This window comes from Anopheles marshallii, chromosome 3 (genome assembly GCF_943734725.1).
Source record: "Anopheles marshallii chromosome 3, idAnoMarsDA_429_01, whole genome shotgun sequence".
Taxonomy (NCBI): Eukaryota; Metazoa; Arthropoda; class Insecta; order Diptera; family Culicidae; genus Anopheles; species Anopheles marshallii.
In genome coordinates, this window is record NC_071327.1 from 72,316,726 (window position 1) to 72,338,732 (window position 22,007).

At 43.9% G+C, this 22,007-nt stretch overlaps 1 protein-coding gene across 1 annotated transcript in view; it reads right to left on the reverse strand.

The window, feature by feature from the left end:
• Nucleotides 1-19,588, reverse strand: part of LOC128716010 (homeobox protein araucan) — a 60,359-nt gene extending 40,771 nt beyond the window's left edge. Inside the window, exon 1 of the mRNA XM_053810932.1 lies at nucleotides 19,468-19,588. Within this exon, the coding sequence (XP_053666907.1) occupies nucleotides 19,468-19,572 (105 nt within the window). The 5' untranslated portion in view covers nucleotides 19,573-19,588. The remainder of the gene's footprint in view (nucleotides 1-19,467) is intronic.
• Between the last annotated feature and the right edge of the window lie 2,419 nt (nucleotides 19,589-22,007).

The window sequence follows — 22,007 nt, forward strand, 5'->3', positions numbered from 1 at the left end:
AACCACCCAAGCCAAGGGTGGGATGTTATGGGTGGTGAATTTCCCGATGCCACGATGGTCGGGCAATAAAAACCGTTTCATTTTTATTCCACAGTCGTATAAAAGTTATATCAAACGGACTTACACCTACGAATGGGGGTTTCCTTGTGCGAGCCAGGGACATGGGAGGGGTTTTAGCAGGTGGTATCAGCAGTTTGCTTAATCTTCGCCCGCTTTATACCGACTTCGTTTCATTTCGCGGTTGTTTGTTTTTGTTGCCGGCAATGGTTCGCACAATCATATAAAACGAAAACCGAAGCATCACCAACACCATCCAACTACACGCTACGAAACGGGAAAGCAAACGAACCGAAAAACCCGGCGTGAATATGGACATAAATTTCGTCGAACCATAAAATGTAATATTTTATTAATATTAATATTTACATTGGAAATGCGACTTCCAATGGTTTGCTGACGCGTGAGTGTCTACGGTCGGCGGGATCGGCGAAATGATGATGCCCTTTTTATCTACACCTTTTGCCCCATCGACGATTGATGTCGTCGATGTTTGGCACCGATAGGCAGCGAGATGATGGGCGTGGAAGGAGCCCCGCTAGTACACAGCGTAGGATCGGTCTGCGAAGTCTGCGGCGAATATCTTAACCGACCGCCCAGGTTCGTCCATAACCGGGCCAGAATGGGGAAAAAAGTGGAAGTAAAACAAATGCACTGCAAAAGGATACAATATTATCGACCTCATTCCTGGTTTCCCCTTCGTGGGTGATGCACGGCTACATAAATGATACTTCGTACGGCAGGATAATAAATGATGGTGGCTAGCAAAGGGGAATTATCCTTGAGACGGCGAAGGTAAGTCTCAATATCCCCCCAGGACATGCATGTTGGAGGAGTTCTTGGCGAAGTGTTGGGGTATTCTCCCTTCAACAAGTTCACTCGCACGTCAGTTTCGATCAAGTGTGACATTAGTTTCAACACATTTTTTTGCCACCCATATCCAGCAGTAGTTGTTGGTGAGCGTGTTAGCACACTTTCGGAATTGCTGGATATCACACCGAAGTGTTCGGTTAGAGCTGTGGGTGATTTGGTCAGGGTATTATCCTCGCTTTTCCACGAGAGCACAACCGCAAATGGTAACTCAAAACGGCAAGCTGTATTTATCGATGGTTCCGACAAAAGGATCAACCCGGGAAACCCGATACGGTAAGAATCATTTATTAAAATTCTCTGTTTAAGCCTCCGATGCGTGCGAAAGGATATTAAATGTGGCTGTGGCGGCGTTCCACATGGGCCAATGCCGGGTGCCGTTCATCAATATTTATTAAGAAACTGATTTTTCCCGCTCCCTGAGTGCCGTCCGTATAGCCGCCAAACAGGATAAACATCCTTTCCCTTTCCCAACGCCCTTCGCTCCTCAACTCTCGTTCGGGTTCCGGTGTCCTTCTAGCTAACCGCAAAGCCATCCTCTTTACCCCTTACGGCAAGGACTCCCTGCGTTTTGCACACTATTTGAGCAGTCGGGGTTTAACTTTTTGTTTACTTAGGCAATGATGTGTGTTATTTCCTTCGGGCTATTATCCTGCGCTAACATGCACTCAGGTTTTTCACCGTTTTGTGCCGATAGAGGGGGTTTTTGGGCCGTTTCTGTTTCGTTGTTTTTTCTTTGCTTTGCTCGTATTTATAACACTTCGGTTGCACTCGCTGGTCCGCTCGCCCAAAAAGGATACGTGATTGTGTGTGGGTCCCTTTCGGTTGGGAACAAACACTGACACGGCTGGGCTGACAAAAGATAGATAGTTTTGTGGTTTTACGCTTTCTGTTGATTTTACCTTTTCAATTGTATCGCCTGACCTCGGGTTGGTACGGGAAAAATGGAAGGCTTTTGCCATGGTACTATGCTCGATTCCCATTCACGAACTGCATGATCCAGGACGACGAACCAGAAGAACCGAAATAAGAGTAAAGGCAGTGGTTCAAAAGTTTCGTCGCACGTTGTGATGGACTTTAATGTGATTATAATTCATTTCCCATAGAAAAAAAAACTGTCACAACAGAGTCTTTTTTATTTATGACGGTGGTACTGGCACCCTTCACTGGTCCACCCTCACCCTTAGATGTGCCTTGTTCCTTCTCATCCCTGTAAAGCCTAGGAGTTAGCTTTGCCTTAGCCCAACAGCCTACCTAACCTACAACCAGCCAATTGTTTGGTCTTTATTCGATTCGTGTTATTTCCTTTCTGCCCGTAGCCTTTTTAATGTTGTTCTGTTGTTGTTGTCGTTTGCTATAAATATTAATACTTCCGGTGTGCGGAACTGTTCGATCGATCGATCAGCGGATCGAAGCGGGTCGGTAAATCGATTAACCAACCGCTACCGCACCGAACAGTGTTGCAGCGTGTCGTTTTGCTACGGAATCGAAATCGGAACTACGTTTGTCACCCTCGTGTGCTGGGGAATAGTCAGTGACCAGGCGAGCGCATTTGTCGTTTTGCTATCGGAATTGCAAAAAAGGTGCAACGAATGCATCCGGGTGTGGAGGAACAAGAAACCAAAAACACACGCAACGGCAAACGGGCACCGGCTGCAGACATAATAAAAATGACAACTAGCAACACAAGAAAACATTAAAAAATTGTAAAAAAGTCAACTAAAATGCAAACGGTCGTGGTAGCGTTAATGCGATCGTTTTGGTGGTCGGTTTTGGGTGCCCTCTCTCTTTCTCTCTCTCGCTGTCGTAACGATCCCCCGAGCCTGGCCGGTTTGTTCGTAAATCAAACAGGGGCCCTTCTTAAGTTACGGGCCACTGGCAAAACTTTGCCCTTGCGATACGCAACCCGGCCCAGCCGGACAAATGGAATATACAAACCCGACTAATAAAACAACGAAACGAATGGCTGGCTGGCTGATCGGGCACCGTACGCAGGTAAAGCAAGCCGCCAAGGAAGCGCAACACAACTGCACCCGCCAAATTCGAATGCGCGAAAGGTCAGAATGTCATCACCCGAATGGCGTCCACATGGGGTGGTCAGTCCACTTAAACTTTCAAATAAATGTCACATCAAAATGGGTCTGCTGCAGTTTTGCTGCTTCTTTTTTTGTTCTCTCTCTCTCTGTCTGTTTCGCTGTGTAAAACCATACGTGCATCAACACATTTCGGTGGGTTTGTAAGATATAGGGCCATTAAAACAAAACACCCCCTGGAGAAGACGCTTAAGTATGAAGGCAAGTAAACTGTTCGAAAAACAGCGGCACAATAAATTAGTGCACGGTGAAAAGCGGTGCCTACAGAATGGAAAAAGAAATTATAAACTTTGATGTCCGAACATGCCCGTAAAGCGGTCAGTAGGGAGGGGGCCTCCCTTTTCGTGTGTATGCAATTGGTGGTTTCATTTCAATTGATCTAAATTGAGGGGTTGCATTTCGCAACGCAGAAATACGGGAAAAAAGGGCAAGCTTTAAAACAATTAAACGACGAAGAACATCATAACAGTCGTGCTTCCTCAATACCGGCGACGAGCAGATCGACAAACCGCATCGACGACATGCAGCAAAAACAAACGCAAAGATCAATCGGTGACAAGAATGGTTTTACAAATTAACCTGCATACCCGGGTGACGACAATTAGGCCGGCCGAAACGAATAAAAAAACAACAACATAACATCCCATGCAAGCAAGTGCCGTATGCAACCGGTTTCGCGTGATCGCAATAAAATCATTGATTGCGAGCATAAATAAAGCGAAACCGAACTGCAAGCAGCTGACCGATTGAGAACGGGTGATTGCACAAGCGCATGGGACGGGTGCAAGAAGAAGGTGAAGGTGGAGGAGAGCAAAAAACACAAGACTCCATTAGCTTAGCCAAGACACTTGCAAAAAGTTGCACCCCGTGGGCGTGAAAGGAAATTGAAAAGATTAAATATTATTTTACCACACTTTTCGGAGTCACACACACCGTCGTTGTAAACAAATTAGTCATTTTGTAACGTGGAAAAAGTGGGTTAAGAGGCTCATGAATTTCTTTTCAAATTTAAATAAGGCAAATGTCTAAATGGGATCCTAGCTGAACTCATTGAAATGTAGTGAATGTTATGAAAGAATTAAAAGGAGGAAAGAGAAAAAAAACACCAACTCCACGAACACTTGTTTATTGCATTGGAGATTGAAGGGTAAAGAAGGAAAGAAACCCAAACCGGGCAAGAAAGATGACGGCATTTACATTTCACAGATTAGCGAACGAGCGACCTGCCTGGACCGACTTTGATCGCTGATGGGTGCAGGCGGATAATAATAATAATGTTGCCGTGCAGTGCTAATCGCAAATGATGAGGTAATGCAATTACAACCGTTTGCATTTCACGCTCAACAACCTCCCTCCCTTCCCCCCTACCACCCGTGGGTGCAAGTATTTTAATGTGCGGGTGTCACAGCCACCCATTTTCCCTAAGCGCGTCCCGGCCAAGCATTAGAGTTGCATTTGTTGCGCGGGTACGGTTTTGCGCGATAAGATAAGCGCTAATTCGGGAAACCTTTTAAAGCTGCAACGCCTCACCGTTTGTTGGTTGGTTGGCAAAAGGGTGCGAGGAAAAGGGAGAAAGATAGCGAAGTAACGTTATGTTATGCAGCTTTTGGGTAGTAGCATGAATTTGAAATAGTTCACTTGAAAGTCAATTAACTCGTTCCGAAGTAAAGTGGAAGCAAATTTCTTGGGGCATTTTCCCTTCCGTCCCTGTGTAATTATGAAATTAGTGCAAGCGCACGCACGCTCGCCAATGGCATTAAGAATTTTGCCTTGCCGTCTTCTTGAACCCCACCGGGCACTCCACCGTGAAGAAATCCATTAAAAGGGGAGCGTGCGAGAACAGGAGAACAAGGCGAAATAGTGGAGAGGAAGGCGAAATAGTGGAGAGGAAGGTGGAATAGAGGAGGGGAAGGGGGAAATAGTGGAGAAGAAGGTGGTATTGAGGAGAATTAGGCGAAATAGGGAAGAACAAGGCGGAATAGTGGGGAGAACAAGGCGAAAAAAATGGCACTCGACTAACAACTAATAGATTAGGTTGCAGAACCCTTAACGACCTAATGTAAACGCAACATACTACAACTACTTTTACCGGTTGGAAGGAGTGGGGGGAGGGAGAGTGCTCTCCCTGTCTTTTACTCTTTTTCCCTCTCTCTAACGATCTCTCTCTCTCTCTCTCTTTCTAAAAAACATTTTTCCTACGCTTGTCGCAAACGTCTTCGAGTAAAACGGTGCAAATATGCGAAAAAGATACAGCAGACGGGATGAAACTTCCATTCCATTTGCCGCCACTCCTTTGCAGCACGCCGATGTACGGCCGGATGCATCAGATGCCAACGAAAGAAACGAAACGCTCCCGTTGGCCACGTAGAATCGATTCGTGCTGTTGGTTGGTTGTGTGGGAAAATTACATTTTTTCTGCTGACAGAAATATCTTCCTAGGGTTCCGGGACGGGAGGATGTGCGGACTGGAGGGGGAACCGGGAACAGGCCAAAGGGAAAAAAAACAGCCAGAATCCGCGGGAGCGTTCCGCCGCTCGTTCCGTTTGGGGCATCATCAGCATAACGTATTGCATTAAGATATGCTTTTGACACGTTCACGTGAACCTTTAAAGAAGCCAGCCAGCCAGCGAGAGGAACAGGAGATACGCGCACGCAAGGAAAAGACTACCGGCAGCCGGCACGGTTGAGTAACCGCAATAGAAGTGGAAATAAAATGGGCGGCCCACACGATAACAATGTGTCACAAGCTCGTACCGGCGGCAAAAGGTTGTGTCAATTTCATCCCGCAAAACGCTCGCGATGGTGAGGGAAAGTTTTTTTTTTGCGGTGCGCTTCCGCGCGACCAGAACCGGTGGTCCCGGAGTGGTTCCTTTTCCAGCCTTTCTCCGCTACACTAGCTGCTGCTGCTGCTGTTGGCGTGTGCAACCGTGAAATGATTGATCACCACAATGTAGCACATAAAACACCATCATTCAACGAACGCGAACAAGCGAATGTGAAGTCGGAACCGATCGTCGCCCTGTTCACTTATGTGTGCATGCAGTGGTTGCGTATATTTTTTTTGTACTCTTCGTCACTTTGGTTATCTCTTCTGTTTTTGCTCGTAGCTCTTTTTTCCCTTTGATTTGTCGGGTGCCTTTTCTTCCCGCCTTATCGCGCACTAATAACAATCGGGAAGCGAAAAATGTTTTCTCATATCGTGTAGCAGATTTTTCTTCCGTTCCTTGGTTGGCATTAGGCATATCGGTCACACAAGGACAGGGTGCATGCGTGAAAGAAACCCATTACACGACGAGCTTAAAGAGTTCGGGCCCCGATATGTGACGCTGCCGGCTGCTAGCGGGCTGGTGGGGTTTGATTTGTGGCATGGCACGCGCAACGGAAGCGTTAAAAGCATTGCTCAACGGTGTAACATTGTGGATAACATTGGCATTAGCTTTCGACTTTTTGGAGCTTCTGAATTTTTAATAATAAATTATGTTGCTAATTATTGTTTTATGTCATTATTTTAATACTCTTTGTACGTAGGAAATTAATAGTAAAAATCATGAAATTGGCATGCATGGTAAATGAGAAACAAATCATTTTTCCACGATTCGACAGACGGTTTTTATTGTGAAATATCTTCTTAAATCTGATGCTCATTAGAACTCCATTTGTCCGGGTCTCGGATTATCCGTGATACTGGAAAAATATCATTGGACTTCCAGGTGGCGCCACTGGTTAACATATAATTGCATAAATGTAACTAAAAAAGTGGAATTTGATGGTGAATTAAATACAATTCTTTTGTATGATGTATGATTTGTATGATTATCAGAATCATTAAGATAATCATTAAGGAGCAGCAAAACTTCAGTAACTTAAAGTTCATATATTCGTCAACAAATTGAGATAAATCTTTGGATTTGTTTTCATTCACTGATGCGTTTTCAATTATTATCACCTAACATTAAAATATCTTTACTAAAATATTGTCCTAGAATACGTCCGCTCCCTGTCTCAAACGTGTAGTCCCCCCTGAATGTTGTAAGTAATGAAGCCATCATAAACCAACAAACCTTCGCTTTTAGTTTCCCGTACGCGTTCCGTGCCGGAATGGTAGCGCTTCTTCAAAACGGTACATGTCGTTTTGCTGCTGCATTCTGGGACTACCCGGAACAGAAAGGAGACGACAGCCAAAAGCTGGCATACTATACGACACCATTTTTATTGCCACTAATTACAATTCAATTCCGCAGTCAAAGTGACTTTGTGTCGGTTCGTTGTCACCGGTTTTGCGTCCATCACTCCTCCTTCAATTGCCCGCTTGCTTGCCATTGTTTCCTTCTTCCTTGCCCAAACACTTCGACTCGATCGAATACAAAAAAGAAACCGTTTGACGGAAGTGTTATGTCCATCGGTGGTGAGTATTCGGCCTTTTAGGGATTGCCGTGTACGGGTGCAAAATCTCCGGACTACCACCGGGTTGCCGGAAACGATTACAGGCACGTCGGGCAAATGACAACCCCCATCCGATGGTAAACACATACCGACGATCGGTAATCGATCCGATCCAGCGCCGTCCGATACCAACCGAACTTCCATCTTTGGCTGCGGTAAGTGATCCATCCGTGCTCGATCACCGTTTCACCCCTTTTTGCTGGTAGCAGTGCATGCAAAACAAGCAGCCCCGAAAAAAAACAGTAAGTGAAAAATGTACTCGCCTACAATACGCATCGCGCCAAGAAAAAAAAAAGACCGAGTACATGCACGGGTGCTTCCCGGCACTCCAAAAAACACTCCCAAAGAAGGTAGCACGGTGGAACGGTGTATGTGTGTACGACTCGGTGAAACATTTCAAGCATTTCGAACAATCACGCCATGCCATTACTTGTTGAAATTTATTACTTTACATTGTTCGGTCCGGGGGCCCCGGGCGCGTTCTAATATTAATTATATACAATAAAAGTGTTAATTAAAGCCCTCGCACGGATCACGATCGGGTTCAGTAACGCGTACGCGCGCATAAGCGGCGCAGCTTAAAAGTTTCTGTCACGGCTTAGGTAGGGTTCTTAACCAGCCAAACATACACTACTCATGCACACCCGTGTTTCTCGGCGTGGCAAACGAATAAAATATGCTGGAAACATACACATACACACACACACATTTAGTAGAAATGTTACAAACTGCTAATGCATGTATGGCAGAGTGATCGCGCTGTTAATGCTGGCAACATCGCAACAGCAACTGCATCTGGGCACGCATTATGCATAATACTGGTATGCACACCGGGGTGAAAACCTTTTCGCTGGAAGCATTACAAGGTAAATATGTCGAAGAAGATGCTATGGATGAAGCAACAACAATTAAAACAAGAGCTAGAGCAGCAGTTCTACCATTCGCAACTACCAGTTCCAAGCCAACGTTGCTCAGTTTTGTTTCATCGGCTTGTTTTATAGCTCTGTTTGATTGTGTATGTTGGTTTTTTCCTATGTGCGAAAATATTATACACGAATTGCAACAAAAAAAAACACCATACTCCTCTCGATTACGCCACGAACGAAGGGCGGAAGCGACATTCAAACAAGAAGCAAACTAAACTAAAAAAAAACAAGAATTATGTTAATGAGATATAAATTTTAACATTTTATAGGCATGCACTTATTATCACCGACTTGAAGAGGGCCCGTTTTGCTAGCCCGTTTTGCGTTTCTTTGACGCTACGCCCTCCAAACAATTGGCAGCTTAAGGGCAATTAATGGCTTATGCAAAGAATGATCTTGGGAGTGAAAGAAATAAAAATGTTCCACCAAATAAATGTCTTTGAATTTCTCAAGGTAATCAAATAGCTTTAATTTACGTTATAATAAATTAATTTCTGTTGCTAATTGTGAAGGCAAATGCTCCAATATGTTGCGTGATTTTTTAATACTCATTTTGTAAGGACACACATCCAACAGAGGAAAATTGTTTCCTAATGCACGAGGTTGTGCTGTGAAGAAGCAAACCGAACAAGTGCGAATGTTCGTAGTGCAAAGGAGGGAGAACTATAAATTTCTGTGCTAATTGCCCTTGACAAAAGTAAACCGATGGCGATCGCAGCCAAAAAAAAAAAAACCCGCAGATGGCCGCGCACCGATCGTGTCTGTCCGCCTTAAGCTGAATGTTCGGAACAAACAACAAACGTCAAACGGAAAAACTCATCAATCTCAAGTTATCTCTCGCACTGGAACAGAAACGGGCCGAAAAACACGCACATGATCGAAGGACGCAATAGACACAAACGCAGAAGATGGGAAGAAAAAGTGAAGTAAAAACATCACCACCCCGGCGGCCGTCTTAAGACGTCCCCGGTCGCTGGGAGGCCCCCTGTATTTCTTTTCGGTGCTTCAGCTGCCAAATAGGTGACCAAATTACCACGTTTCGGTTACGTTTCGTAGCCCGTTTGCGCCTTTTGCATTTCGGGGCCGGTTGACAAAGGTGTAAATTGAAATCAACCATCTGGGTTTTGTTGTTGTTGTTGGGTTTTATTCGGTTTTCAAGTCGTTCATTCAAACTCTGTTTCGTTTTTCTTTTGCGCTTAGTTTTCCTCCAAAACGGTGCGTTTCGTGTTTCGATTCCGGCAGGAATTCCTTTTGTTTTAAAAGGCGCGAATAGACCGCGGAAAGGCCACGCTGCGCACGAGGAGCCCGCGGAGCCCTTTTGCCGTCCCGGCTCGGACGACGATCGTACGGCGTGAAGAATTATGAACCCCATAAGCAATCAATTTGAAGAATCTGGATCGCCTTTCAACACGGCGAACAGGGCGCGCTCTTCCACGAAGAAAATCGCTTCGGAAAGCGAGACACCCCGACAAAGCAAAGACCCAAAACATGCCCCGACGAGAAGAAGGTAATCAGCGATATTTGATACATTTCTAAACGGGGATCGCTCAGTTTTTGGGGAGGTTTTTTTCTTTAATGTGTTCGTACGCGTATCGGCCGCTTTTCTCGCCTTGTTTTGTTGGTTCACATTCGTGCGCTTTCTTACAACGCGACGACCAACCACACCGGACACGATTATAGATCGCGGGAATGACGAAACGGTGCAGATCTTCGGCAAGGTTCATCGTTTGCCTTGAATGAATTGCCGTGTGTGCTTCAGTGTCAAAGCTTTTGCTTACTACAAAGAAGAGAAAACAGAACAACCGAGCACAATCGTGGACAAAAACTGACAAAAAGCGAAACATTTGTTAAGTCAATTCTAATGGACGCTAATGTGCGATACTGCACCGGATTCGATAAATCTTGGCGTGGGAATGATTCACGCTCGCACAAGAACCTGCTGCCGGTTTGCTGCTATCTGCTGATGCATAATTCAAACACATGCACACACGGGCGCACCAAAGCTCTGCCACCCTTTCGGCAGGCGGGTGGGATTTTGTTGCGAATACACCGCTGTAAAGCTTCATAAATCTAGCTGTTGACAGCAGAACCGAATGGATTCTACCATCAACATCCATTCACTCCAGCAGTGGCTCCGGCAACGCACGAATTATGCTGATAATGTGGCCGATGTATGTCACCCAAAACTCATCACGCTGTGGGTACGCTTCAAGAATGGACAATATGTTACGGGACACAAACAAAACAGCGTGCGTGTTGTAGAAGTGCGCATTGTTTCCTTTCTTCGCAAAAGCACACGGACAAGTGACACAAATTGGGACAAATAAATGATTCATGCGTACCATTGACAGGTTTTGGAAGACGTGAGTGCGTTACGTGAGTGGAAGTCAACCTCACTCTCACTAAACTGTCAGTTAATGAGTTTATTGTGTATGATTAAGTGGTAGGATGCTCCATAAATCTCTATATCAATAGAATAAATATTTTTTCTTTGGAAACTAAATAAAGAAAAAGATATCTCATTGTGTATATCATGGCGTATTTAAAACATTCTATTTTATTTTTAATGTAAAACAGCCATAATAGTAGTATAAAAGAAAGGTAAAATTACCAAAATTGATATAAGTATGTGCTTTTGAAGACTTTAACGAATTATCTGCTACGTTTGACATAAAAAAATGACAACGTTCATAGCTTGTTGCATTTAATACATTATTTATTTAAGAACACATGAAAATAAGCTAAAAGTACCTTTATATTGCTATATGTGACTAAGATTTTACAAAAAAAAAGTTTAAAAACAAAAATAAAACAACAATAAGAATAAATGTAACAAAATAGTAATGTTGATATTTTGTATACAAATATTTACAGCAACAAAACAGAGAAAAATAGAGCGAAAAAACAAGCAATTTGTTTAAAATCGTTTACGAGTCAAACGTTCAAAACGTGAGTAAGTTGATGAGTGAACGAAAACTAAGCTCTCAGTTAATGAGTTCATGGGTGAACGATTGAAGGGCAAGATGCTCCATAAATTTCTGTATCATCACCAAAAATATCTTTTCCTGTGTCAACTATTTTTATTTTCAGCTCAACTCCAAGGAAAAACTTTTGATTTCTCGTTTACGTTAATGTTGTTATTTTCTCTAATTTAAGCAATAATTGTTGAGCTAGCATAAACAATCGTGACCGAGCCACAGGTCGATTTGTGCTAGAAGCGGAGAAAGAAGAAAAAAAAACAATTCAACACTACGATCGCAATGCCACGCAGGTGAGCAAATCGAAGAATAAAATTTCAGGTCGTGTTTTGACTAAACGATCGATCCGATGTCCTACCACACGATCGTGTGTAGTTTAACTTTTTTAACACGTTTCGGTCACGGTTGTTATGTTAGTTTTTTTTTTGCTTTTCGTTTTGCTTTAAATATAATAATTTGCGTACGCACAAGTTCCGCTACGCTTCCGTGCGGATATTGATTTTTTGTTTCGTTTTATTGTCGACTCGTCAGCGAAAAGCGTGCGGACACCCTTATAGAACGCGGGTTTACGCTTTGCTGTTTCCCAGGTTATTTGAACCGGGGAGGGACAGTGTTTTTGCGCCAGCCCGCCAGTTTGTTTGGTCTAGTGAAGCGTTTATTTAATCAACGGTAGTGATTGAGTTAGTATTGCTTATTTTGGTGTGTAACACTGTTGAGTTTTACGCTTTGGTAAGGCTCTTCATTGTGCTTTTGTTTCCATTTTTATGAATTGGTTCACTTTTTACCACTCACAAAAGAGAACTTTTGGGGTTTGGGGAAAACAAAAATTACTTGGAAAATTGATAGTAAAAAAAAAACATTTGATTAAGCAAATGCAATCGAAACCTAGTTCAATCAATGAAGATGGATTGTTTGCAATGTTTGTGGACTTTTTCGTTGGTATGTTGATGTCTAATTAAGGATGTTGTTGCGCTGTCACATAGTTTGTGGAAACATTGTCCAAATTCCAATTTCCGTTCGTAGTTTATCAAACTGAAAGCACATACATTTCCACCCGAATCATGGTTACGGACAGTGACTGTGTTGGGCTGAAACATTTTTCTTAATAAATTATTCATCTTTTATCACCCATTGCACCCGTTGCGGCCGATGTGTTTGGTTTTGGTGCAGTTTATTACTTCAATTCATTTTTTTTGTTTTCTCACACACACACACACTTTCTCTCGGTGCAAAATGCCGGCCGGCTTCTGTTTCACCCACGTTCGCTGATCGTGGTCGGCAGTGTGTGGTGTGGATTTTCCCCGACCCGAACAATTGCATTGACGCGGGCACGATTCATTTCCATTCCAATACAATACAACAGCCCGAACAATTCGAAGTACATACACCGGAAATTATTTGGCAATTTATCGTAATTTATGAGTAATCAATTTTATTTCCCTCCATCCGGCTCGCCCTCAGCCGGCCCGCGGCTCGGCTCGACCAGTTGTGTGGATTATTCGTGCCCGGTGTATGTTCGTTGGCTGTGTTCGTTTTTGTTTTGTTTTATTATCTTCACTTGTTTCTGTTCGCTATGCATCATCACGCTTCTTTTGGTTGGTTTTTCCTTGTTTTTTTGTTGTTGTTTTCTTTTAGCTTTTTCATTTCCTCTTTTTGTCTTGACATGTTTTGCTAGCTTTTTTGGGGGTGACGTTCCAAAAAAAAAAAACCAGAGACTCCCCACTCGCTTGTCGTATGTGTATGTCGGTTTCTTTTTATGTCTGCTAAACGGTTTTCATTTTATTTTTTGTTACCTTAGCTTTATAGTAGTAATTCATTTTATTGTACATCCTGCAAAATTTTGATGCTCCTGGGCGTATATTGATTTTTTAGTCGTTGTCTTCAAGCTAACCATTTCTGCCTTAACAGCTTATGGAACATTTTTGGGTGGATTTCATTCAATCTGTCTTTTTCCTTCTTAATTTTTTTCTTCCTTTGTTTCGCAAACTTTTTCGAGAAAGCTCAGTTCCACAATTTTGCTGACGTTCTGATTTTAACGGCCCGGCCGGTAGCAGCAAATCAATCGGAACAGGCAACACTGGTCACCTGCCAAGCGATGTTTGTTTTACCTCCCGGTGTCTCCTTCCCTCATTTTTCCTCTATTTTTATATGGTTTATTAGCGTGGTTGTAATTGTCCATATCCGGTCGGATTGAGTATAAATATTTTTTGTTGCTCCCTATAGCATGTCTGACTGGTGGAAAATATTGTTTCTGTACAAGCAAAAAGGAAGGTAACCCGATACCGATGGAAATCAAAAACCAAACGATCGAATTCGATCGGTGATTGTAGTGTTAAGCAAAAGCAAAAGTACAAAAAAGTGGTCTTTCCGGCAAGTTCGATCAACTGGCCTAAGATATGGTTTGGAAGTAAAGCAAACCAGCAAATAGAAAACATAAAAATGGCACATCACTGATATGCTACATAAGCGTCTCCATGTGGCCAAGTGTAAAGAACCAAAGTGATTGTTTACATAACGAAGCGATTGAAAATAAACTTTGGCTTAAAGTACTTTATGCCAAACAATAGAGGCACATTTTTTTTAATATTTCTTTTCGTTGTTAAAAGCTTACGAATTGTTCTATTTGCAATGGTTTGACAGTTTTATTTGGCACAAAACAACAAAAAAAACTTCAATAAACAAAAGGTCCGTTTAAACCCCTTTCTAACGAAACAAACTTACTATTATTTTGAACAACTTATTTCGTGGTTTACTCAACTTCTGGCGGTCAAACACACAAAAATAGCAAACCGCTCCTGAATGATTGTTTTTCACCATTCTACCACGAGTCGATTCCCGTAAGTCTTCGTCCGTAAGTGGATGCGTATCCACTCGATGCGTTCAACACAGCCTCAACGAGAGTGTGCTTAGCTACATTAGCTACCATTCGGTAACAAGTGTGTGCCAGTGCCCGCCCGTTTGCTCGATCGTGTCCTGCTGTATCGATCGTGTTCGATCGATGAAGAGATTGCACTTTAAGCTCCCCAGCGCTGCACAGTGCCAATGCGCTGCCGGGAGATGGTGCTTCAGCTCGTTCAAAGTGTGTTGGGTGGTGAAGTGTAACCATTAACATAAAATTTCAATATGAATTACAACCCCCAATCCCGCAAACTCCCGGCACTCGGCAAACTCTAATGGCTACTACTGTCCGAATCTTTCAGCGCGTCGTTTCACACACATGCTGGCACGCGAAGTGCGGTGCCAATAGCAAATCTGGCACCCACCAGTAAGCGGGGTAATTAAATACAGCTTCGAGTGGTAAATGGTTGATGGTAATAAAGATGTACCCTTCCCGATAGGGGAGGCGAGCTACCCGAAAGCGGTTGGGTTGGGAGCAAGATGGACAAGCTCCAGACTTGTAAGTTTGCTCAAGCTTTCCAGCACCAGCGATCCATTGTATTGAGCCTAGCATTGTTTTGTTTCTGCGATCTGAGAAATATACAACAACTCTATTCAAATGTGCGTAGTCTCCATCGCCAATGTAATGGGCCGTGAGGAGCAAACTCGTTTTTTTTCTAAAGATCCACGAATGGGTTCGCTACCTATTGTCCATTGGATAGAGATGAGTTTTCGATGAGTTTGGGCAATAGTTGTGGCGGAGTTCCGTAGCATCTGTCCAAGAGCATCCAGACATTCCAGTAAGATGGATGGGCGTGGTGCGTTAGTGATCGCACTTGAGAAAGTAACAGAAAAAATAACAATATTTTCCCATCGGCACTATGGGACGCGGGAATTTCGGGGGTTACTTTCGAGCAATGATCAGTTAGACGCAAAATGTCATTGAATTCCACCGTAGCTTGTCGAGCTTGTCTGCCTCTTTATTATTAATGTTCTATTGAAGGCGCTTCTTTGGCGTTCCGCTGGGCTTTCCAACGGTGGAATCTATGATACGTTTTTTTTCTTTCCTTTCCCAGCTCAGAAATTGGAACTGGGAATTCGTCCGGAGCAGGGTCTTGGGGAACATCTTGGATGCGGTACGCTGTGTGTACAGCTCTATTTTCTGGACCATTTACAAACTCATCAACGGTAATGTATCAACGCACTGTGGTGGTGGTGGTGGTGGTTAAGCACATCTTCGTTTGCTCGTTTACCCCGGGCCTCGCTGGCACTGGGCGCAAAACGTAACGCCATCCACCCTAACGATTACGCGCGCTCAACAGCACGGCATTCGTCCGTGGGTGACGAAAACCTCCTCACGTCGGCAATTGGATATTGAGAGGAAGACGTATCATTTTCTCATTTTGGAAGGGAATGCTTTGTGGCTAGGTGACGTGGGGGAACCAAGCAGGAGTCCGGGGACGGTAAAACTTGAGCAAACTCCATAACCGAAGGAGGGAACTTCGTAGCTCGTAAATTTAGTTATCATAATATACGTCAAGTTAGGTTTAAACGAAAGTCCATTTGAAGTGATCTGAAGAAGCGATCATCTTGGGGAGCTGTGTGTTGTGGTTTCGGGTTTGTTTTTGCTTCTTTTCATCTCGACGAGCCCGTGGGTTAGACTGAACACACACATACTCACACACACACAGGGAAACGCGTCCATTCCCAAACGGAGAGTGGGAAATGGACATATATTCCAAACAATTATGCTGTTACGTCGAGTATGCTGTTATTGACTGGGTTTTATTGCGCACAGAGGCTGAAATTTTGAGATCATTTTCTAAACTTCACACACACACACACACACACACACACACATTACATTGTATTGCAGAGAGATCATCGATGGTCACAAATCACACTGCAACTCGAGCCGGTCGGTTGGTAACATTTAATGATGGGACTTTTAAGGGCTTTTGGATGGGATCGAAGTGAACAAACTAACATCGCATGAAAGCATCAATCGTCACAATCAAACAATGACACGCCTGCATAACGCCCACTGGCGGCACCCACACGTGTACTGTCTGGTGTAAGCGAGCATGCGAATGATTAAACTGTAATTAATTTCCACGCCACTACACCATCCTTTGGGAATGATTTAATGCACGATACACTCACAGTTTTACAAACACATTTTTCTAGCACTTAAAATAAATAATTGTACCAAGAACCAAGAGCCAGAAAGCAACAGCCGTCGGGTAATTGTGCGTTCTCTCTGCTACACAATATATCAACCATTTTGTGTCTAAAAAGTATGCTGAGTTAAGCACAAAACTTCAACAAAACACCGTTGAGTACAACGGGTTGTTCCCCCGAGGCCCTGACGTGTAGCAATCTTTTGCCGCACTCACTAATAATGTTGATAATTATGCAAAATGTTAAACATTACTTCTCATGCTACTAACGCGAAGCCGTTTGGTGGTAAGAGTCAGTACAAGCTTGCCAAACGGAGATTGGCAAGCAAAGGCGAACGACACCATCCATTCGGTCGAAGCAGAGACTTTACGCCCACCGCACCGTACTCCGGTGGAATCGGAGAACAAGTTGTTGACGTTGGATTCTGGTCCTCCGGTCTAATGCCACTGAACCGAGCGTTGGCATGTTTGTAACGCCCTGAAGAAAATGGTTCGCACAAATGAATCTTATGCAAACTACTACACAAAACAAGTGTATCACTTGTAAAATGGGAAAAGTTTCGTGACCCTGCTACCGACGCATCCCAGCGCAGAAAAATCCACCCGACGAGCCACAACCTCTTCGCGGGCCCCGCTTGCTCTCGGGAGCGCAAAACAAACGGCTTACTGGTGTACACAGTTGATTAATACCCGGGGCCCCCGTGCCGAATTGGTTGGCTGGTCTCGGTGTAAAAGTTTCCTCTAGGTGGGCATTAAATTAAAAACCCTGAGCTGTCCCAGCGAGGCGTGCGCTGGAGTTATTTGACATTTTTCTAAGTAGGAGTTATATGGGTGGTAATCTTAAGGGACGAATCCCTGGGTGGGCTCCCGGGGCAGAGAATTATTACTGTTTAGTGTGACGCTTTGTAGGGTTAGAAAGTACGAGGGTCGCAGGCTTTAAAAGGTATAAACAGTCACCAGGAAAACTAACCTAGTTCTTATTATAAAAAGCCTTAAATTAACTCTTACAGAAATATGGAATTTTATAAAACTTTTGACATGGTTTCTCCTACATCTTCTGTTACACAATTGAAACGAACACAATGATTATGGTTTGTTGCAAAAGCGAACCAGCCAAAAAGAGATAAGGCTTTTAATTAACAGCGATCGTTGCTAAATGGACTCAAACGTGATAATAATTAGTGATTGGTACAGGTTTAAATATAACCAAAATGAATGTTACAGATGAGCTAACAGCTTTATTAAATAGTTAACAGGTGACTGTAACACCTGCCATAACACTCAAAACGCCAGTAACGCAACGAAGTGTTTGCTCAGTGTGAGACAAAAGCAGCACACAATTAAACAGAAAGGAAAAAAAAAACAACTGTTCGAATGATTTAGTCAACGATATTTCCACTGTCTAATTATAACATTTGTTTCCAAAGCAACACGCTTGTCGTACCGAAAGGCACAGATTAAATCATGTTGCATGTTGTTATGGTTTATCCCTTATCAAAGTTGGAAAGAAGTATTTCGGTATTTATTATTATATTTCTTCTGATTTATTGTACGAGAGGATGAATAATAAATTTGCGTCGATATTGTCAACATTCTTCCGGCCGCGCCGTGGTACAAATTTAATTCCAAGTAAAGTAACCCCGCACGAATCCCCACCGTGTGGGTGGAATTTTCCAAAAAATGCAGCACAAGGACTTCATCTGGTGCAAAAAACATTCTTGAGGAAATCATTTCCATTTCGTCTATTCCGGTCACGTCTCGGGTGGGAAATGGTGTGACAAAGAACTTATTTCTCGTCGCCTTGTGCAAGGCGTCTCCACGGTTATCGATCTGGTCCGAGAATGCCATGGAGCAGAAGTTGAAGTCTGTCGAAACTAACTGCTTCACTTTAAGCAAGCCGTCCGCGGGATTGTGTTGTGCAATACAATGAGTGAAAAGAATATTTTTCACCTCCAATTCTCACTCACTTTAAGCCATCATCACAACTCGGCGACTCAATGAACAAAACTGGACGAAAAAAAAACCTGAACTCTTGTTCCTTTCAGTGACTCAAACACCCTCATGGGTAAAATTGTGCTCCCCCGTCAGCTTCGCTTCGCATCCTGCAGCAATTGAATTCATGTATGTAGCCCACACAGTTCCCTGTACGTACATACACATACACACACAGCTGCATGAGCATAAAACCGTGAAGAAATTGCAAAAAATCGGCAACCTACAATCACTCCACACGCTCTTTTAAGCGGATGTGGAAAAATCAATACTTTTCAACTCCCCGGGTGGCTTTTTGTCGTCGCGTCAATTTTCTGCCATTTTGATAAAATGGGGAAACACACACACACACAAATATACGCGCAGGGATCGATGCTGCGCGCCGCGGCTGAAAGCTTTCTTCAGACGCACCTAAAAAAAAGCAGCGAAAAAATATCGATGTGGCCCCCAAACACGAAGCTCCGAAGTGGACTTGGCGTTTTGTGTGTGCGGTTTCGTTCCGCACCATCCACCCACTCCTTACTGTCCTTTGTTGGCAGCAGGATGATCATGTTCCTTTCATACCCCCACCTACACACACAATCAAAGGCAGCACCAATACACTCCAATCTGGCACTGGTTTATCCTTTTTTGCACTAAAAAATGGAGCGTTTTGATTTATTTTACTTTTCCTTCTTTTTATGTTGTTGGAGATACTCCCCATTCAACTGGAAGGAAGTTTTCTGGGTCTGAATTTCCCTCTGAACTGCTCCCCAGGGAGTGCGTGAGTTTGCTTTGGCAGGTTTTGAACAGATTTAAACTGGGATTTATATTGGCCACAAGAAGTTCCTTTTTTGCGAATATGATAAGTTTCTGCATGTTTAACTTAAATTTTTGAATTAATAGAAATTGTGTAACATTCAATGCAAATTTTACAATGTTTAGTTTAAAATAATATTGAGACTTCAAAAATTTTACCCAAAAAACTTATCAATCAGTACAACAATTAATCACGCTTAATACATCAAGTTGCGCTTTCCCAACTTTTTTTTCATAACTTATGTAAACTTACCTGTGCGGATGGCGAGCCTCGGAAGGGAAAATGTGACATGGTTTTCTCTTCTCCTGCTACTGCAAAGCCGCTAGAACGCCGTTCGCCAATCACTGTCTCAATCATTCACCGCACTTTTATTGGTTCGCGTTTTCCCAATAATACTAATGTAATGTAACGCCACTGTTTTGTTTTGCGAAATGGATTTTTCAATTAATTTATGATGTTTTTTTTTTCTTTTTCTTTAGCTTCTTTCGTTTTGCACCAAAAACGTAACACAATCGATGGATCTTTTAATTCGTACGGTTGCAAATATTCACACTCGGAACCTTTGGGTGGACTTAACTTCCGGCGCTATTGCTTATCACTCCGCAAATTACACATCGTATTGCACAACAGGCACAGGTTTTAGCGTTACCCTTTGCTCACACACATTGCCGACACCCAATGCTGGTCTTTACGCAAGTACGGCTGTATCGTTTCTTCACGGCAGAAAGAAATTACCGAACAATCCACCTCCGACAAGAGATCGCGATGATTCCTCTACTGTGGACTTCCCATTACGCGCGGGAGATTTGCAACTTGGACGCACTTGCTTTCGGACATTTTAATGAACCTTCTGCAGCCGCGGGTGTTAAGAAGGGCAGCACCAGCTAGCTGTTTGGACAGGCTTGATCGATGCTGCGAGCGCCGTTTGCATCATGCCCAGCTGTCACGTTGAACGCATCAATCGATCGTTGCACCGAACTGCCGCCGCTACTCGATCGTGCGATCACGATGCCGCTGTTGAGTGCGATTGTTTTGCGAATATCTCACGGTAGGTCTCACTTAGCACAACACTTTGCTGACACTTGGCACTCTCGTTGCTAGTGGCTCTTTCGCGCACCGCAGACGGTTGTTTACGTTTGTTTACGTTTGCACGACACAGCCCAAAATTGCCGCGTACAAGTGTTTGTGAACGAGATTAACACGAGTTACGCAAAAACAAAACCGAGGAAGCTGGATTAATCACGCTTTGTGTCGCGGCAAAACAGCGCACTAAACCGGTGCCGGTGGGTTTTGCTTCCGAGCAAAGCATTCACGCAAGTAAGTTTCTACTAGCAGCACCGTACGGCGGGTCGAACGGCACCAGCAATTCAGACGCACGACGACTTCGATCCGGTACGAGAAATACAACTAACAGCTAACTTTTCCGTTCGCCTCCCGTGGGTACCGGAGCGGCATTCGCCGGCTCGCTCTCGCACCGTGGCGCGACGGGTGCGAGCGAGCCGGCGTACGGTGCGACACCTCCTCCTTATTTTTTTCCCGCCCCCAGCGTGTGCGAGAGCGAGAGCAGCACGGGGTTGGGATTTTTTCGATTGCACAAACTCACTCACACGCGCGCACATAAACTCGCATTCCGCGAAAAATTCGTTCCCGCACACACACACACACACAACCATAGGCTGCTTTTTCTTTCGCGACACATCTAGCGGACTCACTTTTTCACGTGATTCCGTAGGGTGAGTTTGAGAGTGAGAGCTTAGTCCTCTCATTTGCTCTTCCTCTCTCTCTCTGTCTCGCGCGCACCGGTTGGAATATAAAAAGTAAACAAACGAATAGCAGAAAAAGGGAAGAAAAAAGCAAAGCAACCCTCGCTGTACGAAGAAAACTACCACCCCGAATGATACGAATTTTCCCATTTTTCCCCTGTTTTGTTGCACGTACGAAGCAATCAAAAAAAAAAGGAACGTGTTTTCCCCTCTACGGCAAAGCAAAACGTACACATAGATGTGTACCGGTGGTTGGGAAAAAGAAAATCCCGAGCAAATACAAGTTCGCCACGCGAAAGAAAACGTATCGCACGCGCACCACGCAACGTTGTGGCATCACATCCGCGTCGTCGTCGTCGTCGTCAGTTGGGTTGTCGCGCCGTAGTTGTCGATTTGCCAACGGTTCGCCGATGCCGGGGAATGGGACCGAACGAACGGAACATGTACCAGTCCGCGTGCTAATGTGTAAAACGAGATGAACAGCAAGTGATACGATGATGTGAGTGTGTGTGTGTGTGTGCGTGTTTTGTTTCTTTTCGTTTGCTTTATCCTTTTTTGTTTGCTCGGTAGTACATTGCTTCTTCAGGGTTTGTGTTGCACCCTGGTACATGGTCAACTTCGCAGTGCCGAGGCAGCTCCACTACACCGGGGGGTTGAGTGAGTAACCTTGCAGCTCACCATATCTTCACGGTGCGTGGCTACACAAGAAGTTTAATGCGCTTACGAGCAGCGCCCAGTACCAGTGTTCTCCACATCGAAGCACTTCCTTCCGATCCGTGTAAGACGTTGTGTAACCCTCTCGCAGGCACAGAACCACTACAGGAAGCTTACTTTGTATGCGTGTGTTTAATAAAATAAAAAGCAGGGCATAAGTTGAGTTTTCTCACCACGTACGACCTCGCTCTCTAATGCGTCTTATCATGTTTCTTCCTTGTAGGATGGCATCATAAAAATAATCTTCACATTCGTTTGTACCCGGGGGCAGTGTGAAATAACAAATTCTACCACAACGATGCTCCCCCATCTGGA